At 41.5% G+C, this 24,999-nt stretch overlaps 1 protein-coding gene across 7 annotated transcripts in view; it reads left to right on the top strand.

Moving 5' to 3' along the window:
* myo5aa (myosin VAa) overlaps positions 1-24,999 on the top strand; it is a 52,652-nt gene that overhangs the window by 14,509 nt on the left and 13,144 nt on the right. For 2 of the 7 annotated variants that reach the window (XM_046033610.1, XM_046033606.1), the window contains exons 3-30: positions 1,313-1,484; positions 2,162-2,306; positions 3,643-3,799; positions 5,998-6,141; positions 7,725-7,806; positions 9,400-9,507; positions 9,746-9,852; positions 10,871-11,136; positions 11,323-11,404; positions 11,521-11,661; positions 12,678-12,803; positions 13,572-13,655; positions 16,343-16,348; positions 17,428-17,583; positions 17,997-18,094; positions 18,293-18,379; positions 18,973-19,081; positions 19,217-19,428; positions 19,579-19,735; positions 19,973-20,212; positions 20,296-20,544; positions 21,317-21,410; positions 21,549-21,694; positions 21,953-22,066; positions 22,176-22,310; positions 22,774-22,830; positions 22,974-23,201; positions 23,707-23,715. In XM_046033610.1, the coding sequence (XP_045889566.1) occupies positions 1,313-1,484; positions 2,162-2,306; positions 3,643-3,799; positions 5,998-6,141; positions 7,725-7,806; positions 9,400-9,507; positions 9,746-9,852; positions 10,871-11,136; positions 11,323-11,404; positions 11,521-11,661; positions 12,678-12,803; positions 13,572-13,655; positions 16,343-16,348; positions 17,428-17,583; positions 17,997-18,094; positions 18,293-18,379; positions 18,973-19,081; positions 19,217-19,428; positions 19,579-19,735; positions 19,973-20,212; positions 20,296-20,544; positions 21,317-21,410; positions 21,549-21,694; positions 21,953-22,066; positions 22,176-22,310; positions 22,774-22,830; positions 22,974-23,201; positions 23,707-23,715 (3,711 nt within the window). The remainder of the gene's footprint in view (positions 1-1,312; positions 1,485-2,161; positions 2,307-3,642; positions 3,800-5,997; positions 6,142-7,724; positions 7,807-9,399; positions 9,508-9,745; positions 9,853-10,870; positions 11,137-11,322; positions 11,405-11,520; positions 11,662-12,677; positions 12,804-13,571; positions 13,656-16,342; positions 16,349-17,427; positions 17,584-17,996; positions 18,095-18,292; positions 18,380-18,972; positions 19,082-19,216; positions 19,429-19,578; positions 19,736-19,972; positions 20,213-20,295; positions 20,545-21,316; positions 21,411-21,548; positions 21,695-21,952; positions 22,067-22,175; positions 22,311-22,773; positions 22,831-22,973; positions 23,202-23,706; positions 23,716-24,999) is intronic. The other 5 variants (XM_046033611.1, XM_046033612.1, XM_046033607.1 and 2 more) reach the window with 4 other exon arrangements.

The raw sequence follows: 24,999 nt of genomic DNA, 5'->3' as shown, positions 1-24,999 counted from the left end.
ATTTTCAGTGAAATTTGGTGGAAAGTTAGGCCGTAAGCCAAAGAAAAAGCAACAGATTTGTGGAAGCAATCCAGGCCAGGTGGAGAGTAGTCGGTTATTTATCACATACCCTGTCTCAGTGGGCTTTTCAGGCCCACTACACCACCGGTGTTCAGCAGAAGGACAGCGACAAATTCCCCCAAACACCTGCAAAAATAATTTCTTTGCATTGTGAAATAAGGCATTTGTGCAGGGTTTTACAGTTTTTTGTGAAATACAGCACCGTGCCTGTCATTGTGGATTCTGTTGCTGGTGCAGATTTAAAATCAAACATTTTATATTAATAAAAGAACATATTTAGATCTGATTGTGCGGCCTTTGATGGATGTTCTTTTATTGGGATAGACAGCTGCTGTTGAAGATGCAATCTGATAATCAAATTAATTCCTGAATTTGCTTGCTGAAAGCCTTGCTGTAACAGACTCTGCATAAGAAAGAGAAAGAGATCCATTTAATAAGGATAAAAAATGTAAGGATGAAAACAGGATTAATACGAAACTACACAGCTTTGAGCGACTGGTGGTTTTGCTCCAGAGCCATGGCAAATCAGTAGCCTGTCTCATGACATTTCTGAGAACGTGTGTGAAATACGGTATAAATACTTTTAGTGGGAGAAGATATCTGTTATTGATTTTTTATTTCTTAACGATTGGCTCTCCACTGTTGGTCAGCCTCAGGCAGCCAGACCTGTAAAACTGCAACAGACAAACATGTAAAGAAGCTTACAGATGTGCATCCGGAAGGAATTTCTCAATGTTGTTTATTGCAGAACTTGACTGAACCTAATGTTTGGAGACAAAACCTTTTTGCTTTTGCCTTTTAGCAATAAAAATTAGCATGTTTCTCTCTCATCATTTGGTGAGTATAAACATAGAACGTAGTCTGTTGGCACAGTGGGGGGTGACTGATGAGAAAATCCGTACATTACAGCTGTATTGTATTTTTAACATGGTCACAAAGTACTTGCATCTCATTGGCTGACAGGTGTTGGTAAAAATCATATCAGGACCTGTCAAACATCCATTAGCCCTTAGTCTAAGCTGAATTTCATGTGAGTCCTTACATTTTAAAACACAATATGATACATTGCCACTGGATAAGGGTGTCATATTAATATGTACCATGTAAATGTGCCAGATTTGCGCTGATCCACCATCTTCTTGTTTGCTTTTTAATGTATGAATTCACAGTGTTGTATCATGCGTTACACAAAATAATGTACTGTTTCTCTGTTATGCTCTCCTGTTCCCACTGTTTTTGTGGTCGTCTAAAGAACATTGAGCACAAACTTGACCCCAAGACGAAGAACCTGCCTCACCTGCGAAACCCCGACATCTTGGTGGGCGAAAATGACCTCACAGCACTCAGCTACCTCCACGAGCCGGCCGTGCTGCACAACCTCAAAGTCCGCTTCATGGACTCCAAGCTTATCTACACTTACTGCGGTAGGTAATGAAGCCCGTCTGTATGTTGCCATGTTTTGGTATGAAATCTAATATTCAAGGAGTGTTAATGCAAAGAAGGAACGACTGATATTACAGTCAAGAACAGGTGAAAGAGAGTTAGTCCGTTTCCTTTACACCTACCTCTACATGTCTGATACATCTGCGTAATCAAACAGCATAAGAACATCGTACAATCGATCTGTAAAATTTGGAAACCTCGTGTGATCCTCTACAGTAAATGGTGAAATTGTCACGGATTCCCATTGTGTTTATGCCTCAGCCACTGTAAACAATAAAAACCCATTAATTTTATTAAGACATGCAACTCAACTTAGTTTGTTAGTTATTCATTGCCTTGGTGCCTGTGACCTTAAATGATCTTTATTATATTTATATTGTCAGTCAAGCATTGTTTAATTTCTCCTTTCAACGTTGGAAATGCTGTATATGCTTATCAACTATGTTTAAACTTATGTAACTTTGCAAACATATAAATATTATTATGTTTAATCCATTATTATTGTAAAGTATTGTTTATAGATAATCTGCGTTCATGAGCGTAAGTACACAGCATGAGATGTGCTTCATTTAGTGTTTATTTTCATTGTATTCGCTGTTCAGTGCGGTCCAGTTCAGCTTCATGTGAGCTCATACTTCATCTGCGGTTTGTGTCTTAGGAATCGTTCTTGTGGCCATCAACCCGTATGAGACTCTGCCAATCTACGGAGCAGACATCATCAATGCCTACAGCGGTCAGAACATGGGAGACATGGACCCACATATCTTCGCCGTGGCAGAGGAGGCGTACAAGCAGATGGCCAGGTTTGTGTGTGTGTGTGTGTGTGTGTGTGTGTGTGTGTGTGTGTGTGTGTGTGTGTGTGTGTGTGTTACCTGAGTAGCCTTGGTTCTAGTCTCCTTGCTGTTCAGCCCTCCCACTCTCTTTTGGTTTTGTAGGTCAAAGCTGATCCAGAAATAGGCTCATGGTGCTTGCTCGTTTAATCACGCACACACACACACCCCTTCCTTTTATCTTACAGGAGCAAACCAAATGATCTCTTTGGCTGCCCTCTGGGAAACTAACATACACATGTATACTAACAGTACTGTATACCAATATCAATAGCACCAAGTTTAATCAGCACCAAGACCTCCCTCCCTTCTCCTCTCACACAGGGCGGTGTTAGTCAAAGCTGGCAGCACGGAGTGACCCTTCAGTATGTCCAATGTCCAGTGTGAGAGCCTCTCAATGGGCAGAGGGTTTCCCAAGTCTGGGGGCTTTAACTGCAAAGGCCTGTTCACCTTTTGTCGCAAGCCGAAACCAACAGGAAGACAGCCTAGCACGGGGGAAATAATGAAGCACATATTTTAAGATACATAAATAAGATATAACAATTTCAATTAGTTATATTACTGAGATGAATCATTTAAATCAATAGTCTGATAGTTTGGGTCGTGGGAGTCGGAGGATGATGGAGCATGGTTGACTTAATACAAGTTAAGGCACCTTTATATGTATAGCTCAGTTTGACAGACAGTGTCTCAGTAGGCTTCACATCCCCACAACAGCAACGGTTCCTGACACAGTTCAACGGCTCTGCAAACTGCAAGGTATAAGAAAGAAATGAAACAGTGAATTCAAGCAAACACCCTAACTTCTCTAAGGCCTAAGGATGCAATAGGACCCATAGGTGGAAAATGCCAATTTCAATATATTTTTCGGAACAAACTCCCAACCTCCCTACCAGCAGCTGGGAGTTTATTACAAAAAAAGGTGGCACAGTAGGAGGAGGCAGTGTGCATCAGGGTTTTGTCTCAGTTCCTAGGATAACGAGGAAGGAGGCTTGCTGCAATATTAAAGCGTGCAGAGGATCACAGGGGGTTATAAGGTGTGTTAACAGCTGTTCAGCCTCCAGGCATTGAAACTGTTTCTTGATGAAAGCATCTGGCACCTTCTGTCTGTCCAAGGCCCTAGCCCTGGCATTGTTTGTGCCACATTCTAATGACTGAACTTTAGAGGATTGGTACACATCAAATTCAAGCATCATCCTAAAGCAACGCTAAAACACCCTTCTACTGAAACTTAATGCCAAACAGAGCCACTACTTAGCTTCTCCTGACTGGTGACAAGTTTTTTTGTTGTTGTTTTTTGATGTGGCAGGGATGAGAGGAACCAGTCGATCATTGTGAGCGGGGAGTCCGGAGCGGGAAAGACGGTGTCAGCCAAATACGCCATGAGGTACTTTGCCACGGTCAGCGGCTCCGCCAGCGAGGCTAATGTAGAGGAGAAAGTCTTGGCTTCCAACCCCATCATGGAGGTGAGCACGGGAGGCTGTCTGTTGAGAAAGACCTTTTAAATACTTATCTTTTATCTTGAAGAGAAGCTGTTTCCTACTGACACTCAACATTTCTTAAAACATACTATGATGACCATGTTTTAAGTTTTTTGTGAGCGTCTCTTTCTAATTTGTGAATTTGACTTGATGCAACTTTGTGCAACCCGTGTTCTTAAAATGAAAGGTCAAAACACTTTCATGAAATGTGTAGTGGCGTGAAGGACTGGATAGCGCTCTGTAACTGTGAATTTGTCTTGCATCATTTTTCCTGGCCCGCTGACTGACTGTACAGTATATTCACAAGCTTTTTGATTTGTGAATGATATGGGTTGAATGTCACGCCGTTTGTCCTTCTCCTCTCCTCTTGTCTCGCTCTTTTGCTTTCATCTCCACTGGCATTTACTTACTCCCTTTCCTTCAGCGTCTCCATTACACTCTGTTACTTTACTGTATTCGGAACCACATACTACCCGCGGCTGCATTATGCACTACGTACTGCATACTGCCTTTCATAGTACTATGCAGTATGAAACTGTTAAATTAATCTTATAGTATCCTAGGCCAGGTTTAGTCATTTTCCGGTTTTGGAAAGCGGAAGTAAACAATAGGAGGAATATAAATGTAAGTGCCATTTTTTTTTCTTTAATTTAATCTTGTGAGGAGAACAGGGCAACAGCCCATCTGTAACGCACATAACGTTCTAGCTAGCTGCATTTGTCCTTCTACCCATAAATATGCCATAACTCTTATTAAGCCTGCTTAAGAAGATAACGTTTGATATCCTGAAGACAGCTATGTTAACCTTGGTAAGCTGTCAATAAGAAAACAACACAACATACAGAATGTTGTTTGTATTTCTTGTTATCAGGGACAGAGCACCACTGACTCAGGGATGCTGCTGTTCACCATATCAACAGTGAACGGATGTTGAGACTTACTAATTAAAGAAAGATTACATTAATAACGATAATAATACGAGCATACTGGAGATTTCTTCCGAATCAGTACGACATCCAGGTATTTTTGGCACACTGCAGATTTTGCTGTTTGCATACTGGAAACTGTGTGTGTGTGTGTGTGTGTGTGTGTGTGTGTGTGTGTCTTTTGTATTTCTTCCTGGAGAGTCATAAGGACAGGAGGGATTGAAGAGCTCTCCTGTGCCCATATGCCCCTCACCCCCCAACTCCCCTCCTTTTCTCCACCGCCTGCCATCCCCCACGCTGCCCGTCCCCCAAACGCTCCGTTAACATGACTCTTGTCCTCCCAGCCACCACTTTCACCTCAAGCCAATCAGAGACGAGCTGACAGAATGAATAGAAAGCTTTCTTGCGTTGCAGTGATGTCACTTCAGCCTCTAAGCCTGGACACAGAGTAGATGGTTGCATCAGCCTTTTTAATACACACACATACCTTTTCTGTGTGTGTGTGTGTGTGTGAGAGAGAGAGAGAGAGAGAGGGGATAAGTGTTTGTGCTTGGTGTTTATGTGTTTGGCTGATGCAGGCAGAGATTGGAATACCTGCTCTGCTGAAAGACTCCTTGTCTGCAGTGAAAGACTGTGTGTTCGGCCTTAACTCAGCAAGAACCCTCTGTGCTCACGCACGATTTGACTCTGTTCAAGCCAGCTGGTTGCGTAGGCAGGGTGTGTGTGTGTGTGTTTGTATGTAGCCCCACCCGTCTAATGACAATTCCTAGTAGGGTCATTGATCAATCCTGTATATTGAACTAAGGCTGCTGACTGCAGTTGACTTGTTTGCCGGTTTACAGTATCTCAGCATGAAATACCTAACTGTTGTCTGTGGAAGGACCATTAACACATACTGCTGTTTTGTCAAGTGTGGACAAACCACAAATAATAAACTTATTTCAGGTTATGAGCCAGTGTATGAGAGGTTCTGGCGTACTAGTTTGAGAATCAGGTGTATAGTAGTAGTAGATTTCTGTGAAAAGATTGATATCACTATCATATGTGTATAGTATATGGAAAGCTACAGCCAGCAACCGCTTAGCTTAGCATCAGAAATGGAAATTGCTTGCCTGGCTCTGTCCAAAGGTCTCTGCTGTTGTGGTATCAATATATTAAATAAAAACAAATGCTGTTGCACTATCTTCTGTGTTTTAAACACTGTGACCATAATATCTTGCACCTGTTTTTTGTGTTTATTTCTCTTCTGTCACCCAGGCCATTGGAAATGCAAAGACCACCCGAAATGACAACAGCAGTCGCTTTGGGAAGTACATTGAGATCGGCTTCGACAACCGCTTCCGTATCATCGGCGCCAACATGAGAACATATCTGCTGGAGAAATCGCGAGTGGTTTTTCAGGTAAGTGTTTTGTTGTACTTGTGTGGATCGCAGACACGTGCACAAAGTTAACCTTTATACATGGCTTCATTTTATTCTGAACTCTTCTTGACACACAACACATTAAGCTTTACTTAACGTGCAGTAACCACTTTTGTGGAGTTTGTCAGTCTTTTCACAGCCTATTGTCACGGTGCCATTGTTGTGTCCTTAAGTCATTTGCCTGTGTTCCATATAGCTGATTTTGGTCCAGCTGAAGTGTCCTTCAGCATGTTCCTGAACATGTTGCTCATGAATACACACAGTTCTTTAGCTGACCTTACACTCTTACAGGGTTACGGGCAAAATATCGTGTGATTTGTTGCATTTATGAAGACCAGTCTATTTCAGCTTGTTTCCTTCACATTGGAAGTTGTCTTGCTATATGAATCCTCAAAGGCCTGACACCAGTAATGTATAGCCAATGTAACACACTCAGGGGGTTGTTGGCTGGCATAAAGGTAGAAATAACATACAGCTCCTTACTTATTTTACCCACCATTCAACAATAATGCCCAATGATCCATCTGTCTCACTGGGTACAGAACGGCACTACTTTCCTCTCTTTTTCGCTCTCTTCAATGTCAAAAACATTCAAGTAACAACAAGTAATGATTGAATTTGTATCCTTTTGTTGCCTAAATCTTTCTTTAGAAATCCCTTTCTCTGTCTTTACAGTCCCTGCACATATTTAACAAGCAGAAAAACTTAAAAACTAGTGTTTGGGGCCTTTTCATGATCTTATAACTTTATATTTTCTGGTTTGTACATGTGTGTCCAAGTTCTATCTAGATACATTTTACCAGCCTTTTCTGTTATGTAACTTTATTGTATATTCAGTGGGTATTTGCCAGTAGGGCAGCTTATAGATAAAGAACGAGGCTATTTTAACTCTGCTCTTATAGACCTCACTGTTGGGGAATGAGGATGTTGGCAGATTCCAACATCCTCATTACCTTCCTCCTCACATTTTTCACATGCTCGGCTCCGGTACAACCCATTTATAGGTGTGTGTGTGTGTGTGTGTGTGTGTGTGTGAATTCTGTGTTTGGGTGTAGTAGCACCAATGTAGGACACAGGTAAATGTTTTGTTTCCAGCTTTACAGCCCACTGCTGAAATCCTTTTAAATTTTGAGTTATTTATTTTCACTGGAAATGAATTGGTAGCTCCAGATGTTTCTCAATGTACACGCACTTCTGACCAGTATGAATTATGCCCATTTACTGTATGATATATCTGTTAGCACCTCTCCATGGGTATTTGAAGGGATGTACATGTGGGCCACAGCTTATGTTTGCAGTAAAATAAACACGTAATATTGTCATATGACTCAATAATATCTGCTGACATGCCCTTGAGCAACACCAACTGCTTCAGTGGAGCTACCAGATGTTAAACTGTCAAACTGTATCATTGTAAAGCTCATGTGATTATATATTAATGCTGACACAGTTGATTTCCCCTGCATGGATGTAGGTTGAAAAAGGCTTGTGATCAGGATGTCTGTGTAGATCAATACTGTCGCATTCCCCTCACATTTTATCATCTTCATGTTTTCTTCCAGGCGGATGAGGAGAGGAATTATCATATCTTTTATCAGCTGTGCGCATCATCCCATCTGCCTGAGTTCAAGACTCTGAAGCTGAGTAAGTCTCATGCACGTGCACACACACACACACACACACACAGAGCTGCACAGTTGACCATTTTTTAACTGTACCATAAGAAACTACAAAACCAGTAGTTTGAAATCGGCTCACTTTCTCTCACCAGAGGAACAACTCATTACTTTCGTGTTTTTCAGAGTGGTGGAGTGGGCTGCAGCACCTTGACACATAAAAATATTGTCTCACCTAGAGCACTTGATGAAAACATTAGCTACAACAATTCAAAATCGGCAGTGAACACATATTAAGAGAGCCGCAGTGGCTCTCCACAGCATAATAATTGTACAACACTCAAAATCCATCATCTCAGTGACTCAGCCAAACAAAAACAAAAAAATTAATGTTTAATTGCCAGTTTTCTCGAGTGATTTATCCAGAACCATTTTTAACGGTAACATCTAATGGAGCAGATCCTGCACTGGGCCTACAACATAATACAAAATATTCCCCCCCTTCAAATCTCTAAAACATAATCTTCATAAATCACAGTGAGGTCTCTCAAGAGCTGCCAGATATCACATTTTAGACGTATCAAACTCGTTGACTCAGTGGTTGAACAGACTCGCATACAGAGTACTCCCGCTGTGGACCTGCACCTGCTTGTCCTACTCATGCGACACACAAACACACTCTCACACTCTCTCTCACACACACACACACACACACACACACACACACACACACACACACACACACACACACACACACTGCTGGCACTGTCACTTACAGCCACTCAGTTGGCCTTCTCCCTCTCCCTCTCTCACACACACACAGACACAGCTGCTGTCTTTTCCTTTCCTGCTGACTTCCTGGCTCAGTAAATGGAGCGGTTGTCACAGCCATGCCCGTCCCTCTCGTGGCCAGGCAACAGGCGATGCCTTAATTAAGTGCAAAGTGTGTGTGTATAAAGAAACTGATTGTGGGAAAGTTGAGCTAAGATCATTCTTACATAGAAGTGTTTTATTTTGATTTAACTGTTTTCTAAGAACCCTAAACCATCTGCTAAAACATGACACGGCGTCTGTCTGTTGATCTGAGAGTGAAAATAGAAAGTGTTTTCAGAATTCACATCACTTCGTTGGAGTGGATGTTTGAGAATTTGTTTGAGAATCATGAAGAACATTCCCACGCACTCTTAAATAAGGGGAAATTAATGAGTCCGTAGGAAAAAAAATGTAGTGTATTATTTTATTTTTGGGAAACTTTGCTGTGCTTTGACCACTCAGAAACACCTCTGACGACTGACTTTGAACCTCTTTTGGTTTCCTTGATAGTTCAGTGTTATCGTAACAAACCAGAATTGTTGCTGTGGTTATTTGCAGAGCTACCCTGAGCACTGACTGAGAATAATCCTGCCTTTGTTACTTAGACGTGAGCTTGATGATTTTAACTGACATGACAGTTCCTCATAGCCAATCAGAAACAAGTATTTTCCTTGTGGCCGGATACTTGTTTTTTTTCTGATGCACCGAGGAGGCTTTGATAGCACAATTGTACCCAAATTGTACAAGGTAAAACTGCACATACTGCATGTTTTCTGAATGCATTAACTTTCTCTGCTTTTCCACTCAGGCAGTGCAAACGACTTCTTGTACACCAGACAGGGCCGCAGCCCTGTTATCGAAGGCGTGGACGACACCAAGGAGCTTTGCAACACGCGCGATGCCTTCACTCTGCTCGGTAACATGCAGACACTCGCATATAAAAGCAAATACACCTTCAAATCTGTAACCCAGGAGTCTCTGTCTTAGAGATAACTGATGTGTCTGCTGGATGTACCTTATTAACTGAATCAAAGTATAGAGTATGATGAACAAATATAAACAAACGTTAAGTATGGTTGAGATGAGATTTGAGTCACACCTCTCTAATAACCAGTGTGTGTCTGTTTATCTGTGTGTGTTTTATTCCTGTGCAGGGATTAATGAGTCCTACCAGATGGGGTTGTTCCAGGTTTTGGCTGCTATTCTTCATCTGGGAAATGTGGAGATAAAGGACAGAGACTCAGACAGCAGCGTCATTCCTGTGAGGATAATATTTAAACAGATAATGCGTGATAGTCACGACTTTATATCTGTAGTTATGTGATATTCAAATGGCTGGCATATTTCAATAGGTGTCACTCCTCAGTCATACCTATGTATGTACTGATTCAGTTTAAGCTGTGCCTGCAAATAGTCCTGTTGTCAGTCTTTTCACAGCCTATTGTCACGGTGCCATTGTTGTGTCCTTAAGTCATATTGCCTGTGTTCCTGATAGCTGAACTATAACAGTCGGTTTCTTTTTATTCTCTCTCATAAACAAGACTCTCGAGCAATTTGAAATGTTTATATGGTCAAAAGTCCTCAAGAGTTTTGTTGCTTTTCAAAAGCTTGACACAGAATGGATAAACACCAAGTTCTCTGTTGGTAAATATCTGAAATGACCAATTAGCATCAATTTGATATTTTAGGCTATGGACTATTAGATTTATTGTGAATCTGTTAGTTGATCTATAAAAGGACAATGATTTTTAAGATCTTATTATACATTTTTTTCATCGTGTACATAAAACATTTTTTTTTTATCTTAGTGTAACTAATGTCACTTTGAAGGGTGGTATCTTTATAAGCCTTTTCTTGGCTTCTGACCTCCCCTTCACAGTATATTATATTCTATCAAGTTTTATTGTTTTTTTCAATATGTGTGAATAAACTAAAACTAAAATAAGATAGAGAGACTGACAATGTTGCAAATAAAACAAATTTGTTTGCTGCATTGATATACCTCTGGTAAAGTTCATGTACCTTTTTATGATTACATGTGAGGAAAAATATAATATTAAGTAAGAAGGCGATAAGTCAGTGCTGCTTATTTGCACCACTTGCTCACTTACACAGCCTCCATCTTGTGAGGGGAGAGGGTGTCACTGGGACACATGTATCCAAAAATATAGAACTTAAGATGTTTTTGAGTCCAGATGAGGGAATCTACCTTTTCTTTGCTGACATCTTGTTGGGTTTCTCCTGGTAATGGTTAGGATCTCTCTTCTCTTTTCCTGTAGGCCAACAATCGCCACCTGACTGCGTTCTGCGAGTTGGTTGGTGTGTCCTACCAAGACATGTCTCAGTGGCTGTGCCACAGGAAGCTGAAGACTGCCACGGAGACGTATATCAAGACCCTCCCCCGCCTGCAGGCCACCAACGCCCGTGATGCGCTGTCCAAACATATCTACGCCAAGCTCTTCAACTGGATTGTGGAGCATGTTAACAAAGCACTAATCACCAGTATCAAAAAGCACTCTTTCATCGGGGTCCTCGACATCTACGGGTACGTCTGTGCATTCTCCTGTCTGTGTGGGGTAACTAGCCAATCTGAGCTCACCCATAGGAAATAATTTTAGGAAATATGTGAAACAAGGGCCACATAAATAGTTTTAGATGATTTAACACGTTAGCCTTGTAATAGATGTCATCCAGCTGGGTGACTCGTCCTCTGGTTGTTCTTCCTCTCAAGGTTTGAGACATTTGAGATCAACAGCTTTGAGCAGTTCTGTATCAACTACGCTAATGAGAAACTTCAACAACAGTTCAACATGGTGAGCAGCATCTGTTTTACCTGTTGGATTGCACATTATATCATATTCACAGATGACATAAAATGTGATGCCAAGTCCACAGCTTAATCTCCGTGTGTGCGTGTGTGTGTGTGCAGCACGTGTTCAAGCTGGAGCAGGAGGAGTACATGAGGGAGGAGATCCCATGGACTCTGATTGACTTCTACGACAATCAACCCTGCATCAACCTCATAGAGGCCAAGATGGGCATCCTGGACCTGTTGGACGAGGAGTGCAAGGTACTTTTAATATAGTCTCCTAAAAAATGTTGCAGATCATATTACATATATGTTATTCTGGTAAGTAAAGACGATTGAAAGACGCAGAGAAAAAGATGCAGAGAGAACTGTTTCTCATGACAGTTAATGTTTATTTGATGAAAAAAAAAAAAAAGACTGATCATAACTCTTTTAACAAAAGTCTTCTTTGGCACACAAGCTAAGAATATACAATTACATAAGACTTGGTGACTTACAAATACTGTTGGTGGAATAAAAAGTTTTTCATGAATGTAAACAAACAGGAGAAGTGAAGCGAGTCCACGTTGCAGATTGAGCAGAGGCTTGTGGGATGTGCTTGAATATTTCAGTGAGAAACATTCGCCCGTTCACACCCACATTGTGCTTCACATTTTTTGACAGTTGACCTGTCAGTGCATCCAACCACACAATAAATCCGAGTCTCCAACACCTACATGCATCGTTCACATCAGAGTTCACCTACAGGAAGGAAATTATGACCACAGGCCTGAAAGCTACTCTGTTCCTCTTCTTTCCCTCCAGTGTACACAGTGAAACTGAATGGGAGACAAAGCTTTTCAATTTAGTCTGATTGCATGTTTTTATTTTGTTGTAAACACTTTAATGTTTGACTAAGCTTTGGTGATTGTATACGAAATGTCAGTTATCTGAGTTAATATTCCAGTCGTGTGCAGAGTAAAGACAGAGCTCGTATCTGTACCATTTGCACACTAACACTAACAATGCTGACTAATCTCTCTGTGGCTCTTCACCACTGCAAGGTCATTTTCAAGCTGTTGACATTTGAGGTGGTCCACATTGCTGACTTTATTGCAGAGTAACGCAAACACAACATGGACATTTGGTTTGAGTTGAAAATCGTTCTCATACCCTGTGTAACCAGTAAAAAATAAACACTTAAGTAACATGTGTTTTATGTGTATCTATAAGCTGATGGTTAGATGCATGTTTTCTTACTGATAGTTTCCACTGTGTCTTCTTCGTTTCTATACCAGATGCCTAAAGGTTCGGATGACTCGTGGGCTCAGAAACTCTACAACACTCACCTAAAGACCTGCACCCTGTTCGAGAAGCCACGCATGTCCAACCGCGCCTTTATCATCCAACATTTTGCTGACAAGGTGGGCTTGACAGGCGACTATATCTGCATAGTGGTTGTTTAAAAGTATTTATTTGTTCCTTACAGTGTTTAACTCAACAGACATTTAGGAGCAGACTGGCCGCAGTGGCTGCTGCAGTGCTGGTGTGAGATATTTTTAGGATGGCTGGAGGACGGATGACTTTTTTCTATTAGCATTGTTTTCACACACAAAAATCAGTTTTGTAATAAAGTGTTTAGCGTGTGTGTGTGTGTGTGTGTGTGTGTGTGTGTTAGTGTAATACACTTTAGTGTAATAGGTTTCATATCCTGTAATGCTGTATGACACAGTGTTATTTGTCATGTCTGTTTTTAGATCCTCACTATAAGGTTACAGATAAACGGGTCAGGGACTAACGCAGGCTTTTCCATGAGGCCCTGTGATTTTAATGTGGGATCCTTGGAAACATTTCTGATCAAATATTTGCAATGATGTATTTAAACAAACTTTCATCAGGAGTTTGGACTGTATATTAGCTGTTGTGAAGACTTTACTGTTCCTCAGAGCTGTCACTGGCCACCTCAGTTTGAGTTAAAACCAAGCTATGAAAACATTGACGGTATGAATGTACCCCAAACATTAGGACAATGTGAATACAGAGGTTTCTTTGAGTCTGCTTTGTTGTTAACACCTTCAGAAATGTGATTACATATGTAAAAATGTAAAGCATAGATTCTCTTTAGAAATAAATGACCAGTGAGATGGCCTCACAGATATTGTAACGCAAACTGTGCTGTGCTTGTCGAGCAGGTGGAATACCAGTGTGAGGGCTTCCTGGAGAAGAACAAAGACACAGTGAATGAAGAACAGATCAATGTGCTGAAGGCCAGCAAGGTGAGGAGACAAACACAGACACACACCTACATTAAAATCAGATCCTATAAAGATGAGCAAAGAGCCATTTGGACACATCAGTATACAGCTCAAAGTGCTGTGAAGCATCCACTGAGATCAAAGCCAAGACGCCTGCAGCTCATGGAGAGCAGTAGCACCTGGTCTGTTGTTTACCCTCCGAAAATCCCACCTGAAAGCTTGGGGAAGCAGCGTCCTCCAATGGCCATGTGGAGATAGTGTTGACCGCATCAGTGAAGACAAAGGCTCCATCCAGGAGATTTGTGGTTTAGGTTTTGTTTACGCATAACAGACAAAGCTGAGCACACACACACTCACACACACACAGTAAGCTGGGTCATTGGCTAAACATGACCCAGAATAAATAAATATGGTTCATATATATTCCACTGCTTATTGCACTTCGTACTTTCATGACTGGCGAAAAGTATGACTAAGCCTTAATAAATGCAGGGTTATGTAATAACACTAGTAATACAGATTTTATAAATGAACACATCCTGGCCTTGTGAAGCAACGTTTACAGCAACATTAACCATTTTTTATTTTATTTTTTTATTATCTTTAAAAAGGTTCTATCAATAATTCGTTAAGCGCTGATGTGATCGTTTTTCAAATGATCATGTGTGTGGGGGTGTGTGTGTGTGTGTGTGTGTGTGTGTGTGTGTTTTAGTCTTGGTTTAGGATCAGTGTGTAAAATCTGGTTGGGTCAAAAGCAGCCAAAGCCTTTAAACCCTTACTGCTGTTTTGGTTGCACACACACACACACACATACACACACACACACACACACACACACACACACACACACACACACACAATGATGTAGTGTGTTTGCCCAAAATGCTCACTGTGATCTTCGACTGTTCTCTTATAGACTTCAACAAAGAGCAGAATTGGGTAAGGGTTGAAACACTGTCTGCTCTAACCTCTAACACAATCATTTAACACACACACACACACACACACACACACACCCACACACACACACACAAACACACACACACACACACACACACACACACACACACACACACTCTCTCTCACTCTCTCTCTCTCTCTCTCTCTCTCTCTCTCTCTCTCTCTCTCTCTCTCTCTCTCTCTCTCTCTCTCTCTCTCTCTCTCTCTCTCTCATGGGCGTATAGTCTGAATGTTGTCATGGAAATCAGTTAAACCTAAACAGTTGGGATTAAAAGTTAATGAGCTCTTAATGAGATTTAGTCTAATTAGGTTTTGTTTTACTTCTCTGCCAAGCTTATCGTGTGTGTGTGTGTGTGTGTGTGTTTTCCAGTTAGCCACACAGTAACATAAGACACACATCTGTAAAATGGCAGTTAAACTCAAAAGCATTTTCTTTTTACAAGCCCTGTTAATTCAGATAATTCTAATTTATTTAGCAGTTAACTGTTATATTACGTTGCTGTGTAACACATTAACATTCAAAATACAAAATGTGGAGGTAGAATATCCTCGCTGCGAGGCATGGAGGTAGCTGTGGCAGAGGAAGGCCTCAGGAGAATGCATTTCTCTTCACAAATGCACCCTGACACAGTACCTACCATCTTAGGACGGACTGAAGGCCAGGATGTAGAGCTTCTGCTGTTTAAGGAAAATTCATTGTTTCATTTTTTTTTTTTTATAGTTTTAGCCGACATTTCTTTCAGTATTTATAAAATTTTACTCATCAAAGGTACTGCTCAGATCTGGGAACAGGGCGACATCGCTACAATGAATTGGGTCAAGTAACGCGCAGTCAGACGATCATAAAGGTTAAGCCAAATTATCAAAACCTAAAGTGAGCGCACCTGAAAATGTTGCTAATAATCCTTCATTGCACATGAAAACTTCCCGTCATCTATGGCAAGTACAGTGAGTCAAACATGAGCCAGGAAGTCTGTCTGGAAACTGTGATGAATGTTTACATTTGACTGCTGCCTTCCTTTTCTCCTCCGTCTGGCTAATTTAGAGGTTTGTTCGTCTGACTATGTGACCAAATTGGAGTTATTTTGTAGCGATGTCACTGCAGTCCCAGATGTTAGTAATTGACCAAAAACTATGAGAAATAAGACTCGGGTTGTATAAAGCAGAAACGTCCTTTCAAGTGTATACAGTTAAATATTTTGGCGTTAAAATGGCTTCACAGTACATTGTGCATTGCTCAAAACTGCATTGAGACCTGTGAGACGCACGGGACTATCGCATTCATGCTGACGTCTGCTCGCAAGTCTAATCAATACAGTGCACTGGAGAAATGCCTGATGCAGAGATTTCCCATAATGCATTGCAATCCAGGAACATGATCAAAATGACAGCAGATAAAATCCCACCCAGCGGCTGTCTTCCAGCCACAGATATGCTTTATACTTCACGCAGGCTTGGAATTGAGTGGAAGTTTTTTTGAGGAATAAAAATCATCATCCCATCATGTTCCCTCCATCCACTACAGCTTCATCATTAGTCTGCCTGGTTTTATTTAGTTTTCGGTTGGAATTGTAGATGAGTATCATAGTTTTTGATGGGGGTAACAATGATTTTGAATGACCTTTGGGTTTCCTTTAATCTTTCCTTTAAATGTCATTTAAAGGTTGTTTATTTTTTGTCACTGTGTCTCCATATGTTGTCCATGTATGTTTGGTTCTGTCCTCATCATGACAACCCTTCCCTGCCAGCAGAAGGTAAACAGAGGCGTTCCTGCAACGCTGGCACGCCTGTAGCTCTTCCTTTAGCTCCCTTTATCTTTTCTCCTTCCCTGTCTCTCTCTGGCACTAAGTTATTATCACTCTAATAGCACTGAGGAGATTGAAGTTGTGTGTGCGTGGGCCTTTGTTTGCTGCATGGGGAGCACTAAAGGCACTCTGGGAGGAGAGAATAGGGAAACAAGGGACCAAGGAAGGAGGGTATTTTTATGTTGTCAGAGTGATGCTGAGAGCGAGCAGCACGTAAAGCCTTTGCGGCCGAGTTTGTCCTGCTTAATGACGCTGGCAAGAGAAGCAGCATGGCAACGCTCTGAGCTCCGCAGGAGGACCTGAAAGCTGCACACATAACACAGCCTCCTCCTCATATAACCTCAGCGTTATATGGAACATGACTGATGTGTGTGCTTTACTAAAGGGCATACATCGTACGTGGCTATATTTATGTCATAACACTATAGCAAGATATGTCATATATGACCACTCTATATGGTCATATATGACAAAAACATAACCTTTTACTATTTTAATTGGCTTTTCATAACATTGATATAACTCTGACTGTGAATGAGTTTAACAAACGCTAATCAAATGACATCTACTCACTCGTGTACTTAAACTATGAAGCATCTTTTCAACTGTCTTTGTGTGAAAATGCTGCAGTTAATTAGCTCTCATGTCACACTGTGACATGATTACTGGGACTAGTATGTTGAATTTTCTGAATTTAAAAATGAAGCCGTCAACATCGAGGTTTTCAACACTCAAGTCAAATTATTAAGGCTTTTGGCAAAAGCTAACATTAAAGCTGTCATCATGCTTTGTGAGGCTGTGTGCATTAGGTAAGAGAAATCCATATGCATGCTATGCATAGTAAGACACTGTTAGAAACTAAAATTTTATAAATATGCATTGTGGTGACATTGAAGCTTAATTTATAGTGTATCCAGAGTGAAAGGCTTTGTTGTCACTTTATTTCTCAGTAAATCAGTATAGCCTGCAGGGTCTAATGCTGCCATCAGCTGTACTGTTTGTGACTGTGAGTGGGCTGCTGTTCCCAGTTTGACCTGCTGGTGGAGCTGTTCCAGGATGAGGAGAAAGCTACCAGCCCCACTGGTCAGCCCCCTGGCACCGGAGGCCGGACCCGCCTCAGCGTCAAACCTGACAAGAGCCGAGACAAGAGCAGCAAGGAGCACAAGAAGACAGTCGGCTGCCAGGTCGATACCTCTCTCCAGTGTTTTGTTATGTGGTCTGTTATATGTAACTGATCCTTGATGCTGTTACATATTTACACAGGTGCTCAGTCCACGCTAATAGCACAAAGTGGGATCACATTCAGTGTATTCTGGTAGATGTCAGATCAAATAAAAAATATATATATGATTTAAACATATATATATATATTGTTTACATGCATTTTTTGTTTTAATTGTATTCTGCATATCAATTATTTATCAATCCAGTCTATAGATTTTGAAGTACATTATCTTTATTTTTATATTGATTGTAATGCTACAAACATGCTATTGTAACGATGATTATCCAAAGCAGCATTTCACACAAGCCCTCAGCCTTGTTTGAACCCCACAAAAGAAATGATGATGATGATGATGATGGTCCTCTCGTGTAGTTTCGTAACTCTCTGCAAATGCTGATGGAAACTTTGAACGCAACCACTCCGCACTACGTACGCTGCATCAAACCCAATGACTTCAAGACGGCCTTCTCGTGAGTCTTCCTCTCTCTTCTTTTAGGAATAACTCCTCGTTATGTTTTCAAGTAAATAGTTTTCTCTGTGCTCTATACATATTCTCATTTGTGAGTTTCCTGACTTGTTAATAAATTATACACTGTGCTCGAACCCAAAACTTAGCTCAGCCATAGTTCTTGGTGGCTATATTGACTGTGGTTATTTGTTGTTGTCAGGTTTGATCCCAAACGTGCGGTGCAGCAGCTCAGAGCCTGTGGTGTCCTGGAAACCATCCGCATCTCTGCTGCAGGTTTCCCATCCAGGTACTGATGCATCCCTGCAACACTGCTGCTGATTCTCAAACTCTCACCAATGTTTATGTATCCTTGTGAATGTGACAATGCACAAGGCAAATGCAGATGTACCCTGCGAGTGTCTGAATATGATGAATGTATGGACCTTACAGCATTGCAGCTTGTCAGCTCGGTGTAGGATTGATCTGATCTAGTGGAACAAGACAGTTTCATTTACTACAATCACCCAATTTATTAGCTTTCTCCATGCAGAGTTTCTTTTTGGCCTCCTGCATTGGTTTTAATAATTTGTCCAGTTTTTTTTATTTGACTCCTTAACGTATTTTTTTTTCGTTTTGGAATATCATAAAATGTTATTAAAGGGACTATAAAGTTGTTAAGTTGTTGATTTCACTGTCAGGCAGTGTGGGTCACTTTACATGAACAAAAACAAAACATGTACAGAGTTGTTTGATAGTTCTCAGCTTGTTTTCTCTGCAAGCTGTTAATCTCTTTGCAATTTTACTTTGGTTAAAAATAACTTGACTCAACAAAACAGTCAGAAAGAAAATGTTTAGGTCATTGTATGTCTATGACTCTTTTTGTCTGTGTGTGTGTCTCAGATGGACCTACCAGGAGTTTTTCAGCCGTTATAGAGTGTTGATGAAACAGAAGGATGTGTTACCTGACAAGAAGTTGACCTGCAGGAACGTCCTGGAGAAACTAGTGCAGGTCAGACAAACTGCCGTTTTACTTTTTAAACAGGCACTGAAATGGATCAAAAGTTTGGCTTTGTATTTTCTTTATGCTCTTTTTGTCCATCTAATCGTGGTTCTACCCCTGATCTCATCTCATGTCTTCCTTCAGGACCAGGATAAATACCAGTTTGGTAAGACCAAGATCTTCTTCAGGGCCGGCCAGGTTGCCTACCTGGAGAAGTTGAGGGCTGACAAGTTGCGTGCTGCCTGCATTCGTATCCAGAAAACCATCCGCTGCTGGCTGGTTCGTAAGAAGTATCTGCGCATGCGCAGCGCTGCCATCACCATCCAGAGGTTCACCAGAGGATACCAGGCTCGCTGGTGAGTCAGTTGAATCTAATAGTAACATGCAAAGACATTTGTCTCCTTCTTCATTTAAATAAGTCAACGGCTGAAATACCTAAAGTCTGAAGTAATACTAAAATTCTAAATAAGTGTTAGTTGAGATGAGTGTATCTCTGCTGTCCTTAGCCTGGCCAAGTTCATGCGTCGCACTCAGGCGGCCACCATCATCCAGAAGTACCAGAGGATGTACGTGGAGAGGAAACGCTACAGACAGAAGCAGGCAGCTGCTCTGGTCATGCAGACGATCCTCAGAGCTTACATGGCCCGGCAGAAGTACCAGGCGGTAAGACACACATCACAAAACACTGCAAAACATTTTCATCCCAACCAGTACAAGACAAAATCATCTGATCAACTGATTTCGGGGGTTTTGTTTACTTACGTTGCGGTTATTGACCTGTTGTATCTTACTGACCCTCACATCTACAAAAAGCCTGTAACAAGAAAAATTTCACTTAGAACAAGTGGAAACGTTTGAAAAAGGAATGTTTGACTTCTCCTTACTGTGTCTTGTCTGTAGTTACTGCGGGAGCACAAGGCGGTGATCATTCAGAAGCGCGTTCGTGGCTGGCTGGCTCGGTGCTGGTACAAGCGCTGCCTCGTCTCAATCGTCTACCTGCAGTGCTGCATCCGCAGGATGAGGGCCAGGCGCGAGCTGAAGAAGCTGAAGATCGAGGCTCGCTCAGTGGAGCACTTCAAGAAGCTCAACAAAGGCATGGAGAACAAGATCATGCAGCTGCAGAGGAAAATCGACGAGCAGGTGAGTAGCCCCCACCCCCCACACCCATTTTTGTCATTTTGGTGTTTGATTTCCCTGTTTTACGATCTGTCCCATGTCTCCAGACCAAGGACAATCGGGCGATCAACGAGAGGCTAGCTGGTCTGGAGAGTTCCTACACGGCAGAGAGCGAGCGGCTGCGTAGCGACCTGAGCCGGCTGCGCGGAGTGGAGGAGGAGGCCAAGAACAAAACCAACCAGGTGGCCTCGCTGCTGGAGGAGCTGGAGAGGCTGAGGAAGGAGTTGAGTACCACGCAGAAGGAGAAGAAGACCATCGAGGACTGGGCGCAAACCTACAGGAACGAAATGGAGAAAGTAAGACAGGATCCGCATCCCTCCATATACCTGTACTTGTCCTGATCCTCCATGTCCCTCTATCTGTCTCCTGTACTACTGTATGTGTTTTTCTCTCCTTCCTTATTCTTGGTTGTATATCGGAAATGTTTCCTTAGATGTTGGTTGCATATTTGAACCATTTGGAGGTTTCGAATTTCAAGGAAATTCACTTTTTTGAACCTCCTTAAAACATCCTGTCTTTTCCCCTCCACTTAGATTTCCATTTTTAGTGAGACGGTTGCTTCCTATTACTAGTTTAAAACTTCAGTACAGTAGAAATTCCTCCTAATGAGTACAGTCTCCCATAGTTTCCTGGAAATATATATATGACAAAATATAGTTTTTGCATAAATATGCATATTGGCATCAGAGGAAAAACGTTTTTCCTCAATTTAGGAGCCAGAGCGAACCAAGGGGATATGGGCACGTGGTGGGCTCAGAGGGCAGTGTTGCCCTGAGGCAGGTGAGCACAGGAGATAGAGTAGTGTGCTAATGTCACTGAACTGTGTGTCCGTGATTGTGTTCTTTCAGTCTTCTTGTCTAGTGTTTTGTTTTCTTTTGTCTTCAAATAACCCAGGAGGTTTTTCTAAATGAGAAGCACTTGTTTTGGGCATCTTTTGAGAGTTACAGTAACATGCTAGGTGACCACTACATAAATTAATCCATCACATTTAGTTGTGTACAGTGGACTCACATCACCTGCTTTACACAAGATGTGATTTAAGCATTATTTGTTTGTGTGTGTGTGTAGATGGTCTCGGAGCTGAAGGAAGAGAATGGTTCGCTGAAGCAAGACAAGGACAACTTGAACAGGTTGATTCAGGAACAGAGTCAGCAGATGACAGGTATCCCTGCATAAATCATATTGACTTACTGCAACACACCCACCTAGTCATGCAGAAACCTTTGTCTCCTAAACCATACAGTGTGTTTCTTTTTATTTTTTATTTGAACTCCTCCTTCTTTATGTTTTGTCCCGTCAGAGAAAATGGCCCGTTCGATCGCACAGGAGACTCAGCAGCTGGAGACGGATCTGAACGAGGAGCGATCTCGCTACCAGAATCTCCTGACAGAACACCTTCGCCTCGAGGAGAAATACGACGACCTGAAGGAGGTGATGGCTTCTTCGGTGAGGGACACATGCACACACACCCAGTCACTACTTGGGAGAGGTTTCACTTATTTATGAGCACAATCAGAAGATGTCATTTTAGTGCTACTCAACTTGTTAAAATTCTGAAAACACAAAGACAACAAATGTATTTGATTCATTGTTCAGTGTTTCTCACCGCTTGAACACAACAGCAGAAAGCAAATGGTTTCAACACTTGCAGCTTGGAGACCTACCATTTTTTTTAAAAAGGCTTATTTTCTCTCTCCTCTGTAGAACGTCTCCAAGCCTGGCCACAGGAGAACAGATTCCACCCACAGCAGCAACGAATCAGAGTACACCTACAACTCAGAGTACGCCGAATTGGAAGAAGGTTCCCGTGCCGCCGAAGTAAGAATGTTGGCATTTAAGTACAGTCTTTAAATAAGAGGGAAACTCTTATATACTTCATACTTTTCATGGGGCGTATGCTCTGTCCTAACATATCTCTGTCATGCAGGATGTGACCCGAGGAATGGACACCTCGCTGACCCTCAAGCTGCAGAAACGTCTCACAGAACTGGAGCAAGAAAAGCAGTCGCTGCGCAACGAACTAGAAAACAAAGAGGATCAGTTCCAGCGGGCTAGAGCCAGGGTACTGCCACCCACACTGGGCTCTGAAATAGCTCACTTTATCAACTAATAATACAACACTTAATTTTATGAGCCTCATTCTATTGTGTTAACCCAAGGATTGTAAACATTCAGCAATACATGGATTGGGAAAGCTTTCTAGTAGCATAATCTACTTGCGGAAGTTTGTAACGACCCAGTATAAGTACAATAAATGACTTTTCATGACTATTTTGATAAAATATAATCATTATGCACATGTTTAAAGAGCTTCATAGTTAATATATAAGTTAACAGAGGAAAATAGATATTCTTCAGTTTGGCTGAATTATCAACATTTTTCAGCTGTAATTAAATCAGACCCTGTTCTTCTTCTGTTATTTTTGTCTATGTCAAACTATTTCAAACTTTTTTGCATCATGTATTACGAACTTTGTCCCAGTCCGAAACACCTTTTCATCACCATGTTTTTCTCCTTGTTTCAGGATGACGCAGAGTTTAAAAAGGCTCGTGGGGCAGAGCTGGAGTATGAGTCCCTGAAGGTAAGTGACATTGACTTGGTCCAAAGCCAGAAAACTTATTTCTAAAAAAATTAAAGTAATTCATGCCATAGTTTCAGAAAGCCTCATTTGCAGCTTGTCATTGTGACTCAACCCCCCCGATACTGAATCTTCTCACTTCCCAGCGTCAGGAGCTGGAGTCAGAGAACAAGAAGCTGAAGCATAACCTGGCAGAGATGAGGCAAAGCCTGCTGGGTAACGCAGCTGCAGGTGCGGGGGCCCCGGGTTCCCCAGCTTACAAGGTGCTCCTGGAGCAGCTCAACGCTTCCTGTGAGGAGCTGGACGTCCGCAAGGAGGAGGTGCTGATCCTGCGCTCCCAGCTGGTCAGCCAGAAGGAAGCCATGCACCACAAGGTAACTCCACATGTAATTCAACATTTGTCCACTGTGGTCACGTGGTGCTGTTGTTCTTTCATAAACTGAAGCTAGATTTAAGTTGATGGTACCCTGATTGCTTGTATCCATCCACCTTTATACATTTGTGTTGTGTTTTCATCCATGTCTGCTTCTCCGTTTGTCTATTTGTTTACACAATATCCAAAAAAGTAACAAAGGGATCAGGCCAACATCTCGCTTGGTCTAAATACCACATTGATCACATTTTGCCAGTGATCCTAAAAAGAGGTGTGAAAACTGAGTCTTTTAAACAGTATTAAAAATCAGTTTCATTTGTGTCAAGTGATGAATTACTTGATACATTTGTTGCTCCACCAATTGCTCTAGTTGTTGATTTTGGGTCAATATCATCATTAAATCACATTATTGTTCACACTGTATGTAGCTAATGTTTTCACTGTACCCTCAGTGTGTCTAACTCTCCTGTCTCCACCTTCTCTCCTCCACCCATGCTTTTCCACAGGATGAGAAGGTACAGTTAAAGCACCATGCATGAGTTTTTAACACTTTTTGTTGCACCGTGTGTCGCCTTATGTAAAACCTCCTTGGGTAAGAAATCTGTGATCTCAGTGATAGTAAGCAGGAGGACTATCCTTTTTCAACTTTTACCTCCACTGCAAGGAAATTTGTTGAATTTACATGTACCCCTTATATTAAAATGTAAAAACAGCCGTGGATGAGGTATTTCTGGAGGTTTGGTGGTGGAAGTTTTTTGTTTTTCACTTGCAGCTACTCAAAAATAGCTGTCAATGTAGTTTTACTTTCAGTACCTCAAAATTAAGGTACTTTTAAGTATGATTATAAATAAGAGGCCTTACACTTTTTGTACTTCATCGTCTTCTGTCTCCACCAATATTGCTTTTTCCACCTCCACAAGCTGAATGAAACATGTTAACTCCGGATGTCTAAGAAATGAGGGAAATTGCTAACTCAATTTTAGGACTGAAACAAACAGATTGAGCCGATTGAGGTTACAATGAAGAATTAAATTTGACTGTGAAACTCCTGGGATGCCTCTGAACATTAAATTAATGATGTATAACAGTGTGAGAGCAAATTTATAGAGCCACATTATTCAAGCATGGAAATTCATTATTAGCAGCTGGAACACATCAGTTGATCTGTTGCACTAGCGCAAGTTCAGCATTCTTCCTGTAAGAGACTTTACATACAGACTCAGTCATCTCCATGCTGTGGTTTGATTGTCTCATCTGTCTCGTCCCTTGTCTGGGTGGGTAAATGCATTTATAAAAAAAGTCCCTTAGATTTCTCTTCAGTGGACGTTTTACAGCAGACATTTTGCATATGTCCTTGTAAGCACTGTAATACATTCAGACCCCAAGGATGGATGTTACCGCAAACCTTCTGTGAGCTGAATTTGAAATTGCAGATTGTAGATTTCTGTTAACACATGAAATGACAGTAACTCAAAAAAAAGGACACCCCTCATTTAAAAAAAAAACAAAACTCAAATACAATTGACTGCACACAATTTAATTAATGGTGCAACTCATAAGCACTGCTTGAACTCCAAAGGGTCTGACTTCACAGTGTTTTACACTGGTGGTTCGTGTCTGTACTTATATAGTTAACGTAGGTGTTGCATTATTTATATTGCTGTTGAAATCAACTGTGTGACAGTTTGTCTGCTGCATCGTACTGTAGCTACACAGTTGTACAGATATTCTGGCTCCCAGTGTCGCTCATTCATGCTAAGAAAGGGAGTCTTGTCTTCATATCAAAGCGTAACACAGCG

This window comes from Micropterus dolomieu, linkage group LG20, assembly GCF_021292245.1.
Source record: "Micropterus dolomieu isolate WLL.071019.BEF.003 ecotype Adirondacks linkage group LG20, ASM2129224v1, whole genome shotgun sequence".
NCBI classification, from domain to species: Eukaryota; Metazoa; Chordata; class Actinopteri; order Centrarchiformes; family Centrarchidae; genus Micropterus; species Micropterus dolomieu.
This window is presented reverse-complemented; position numbering and strand designations above follow the sequence as displayed.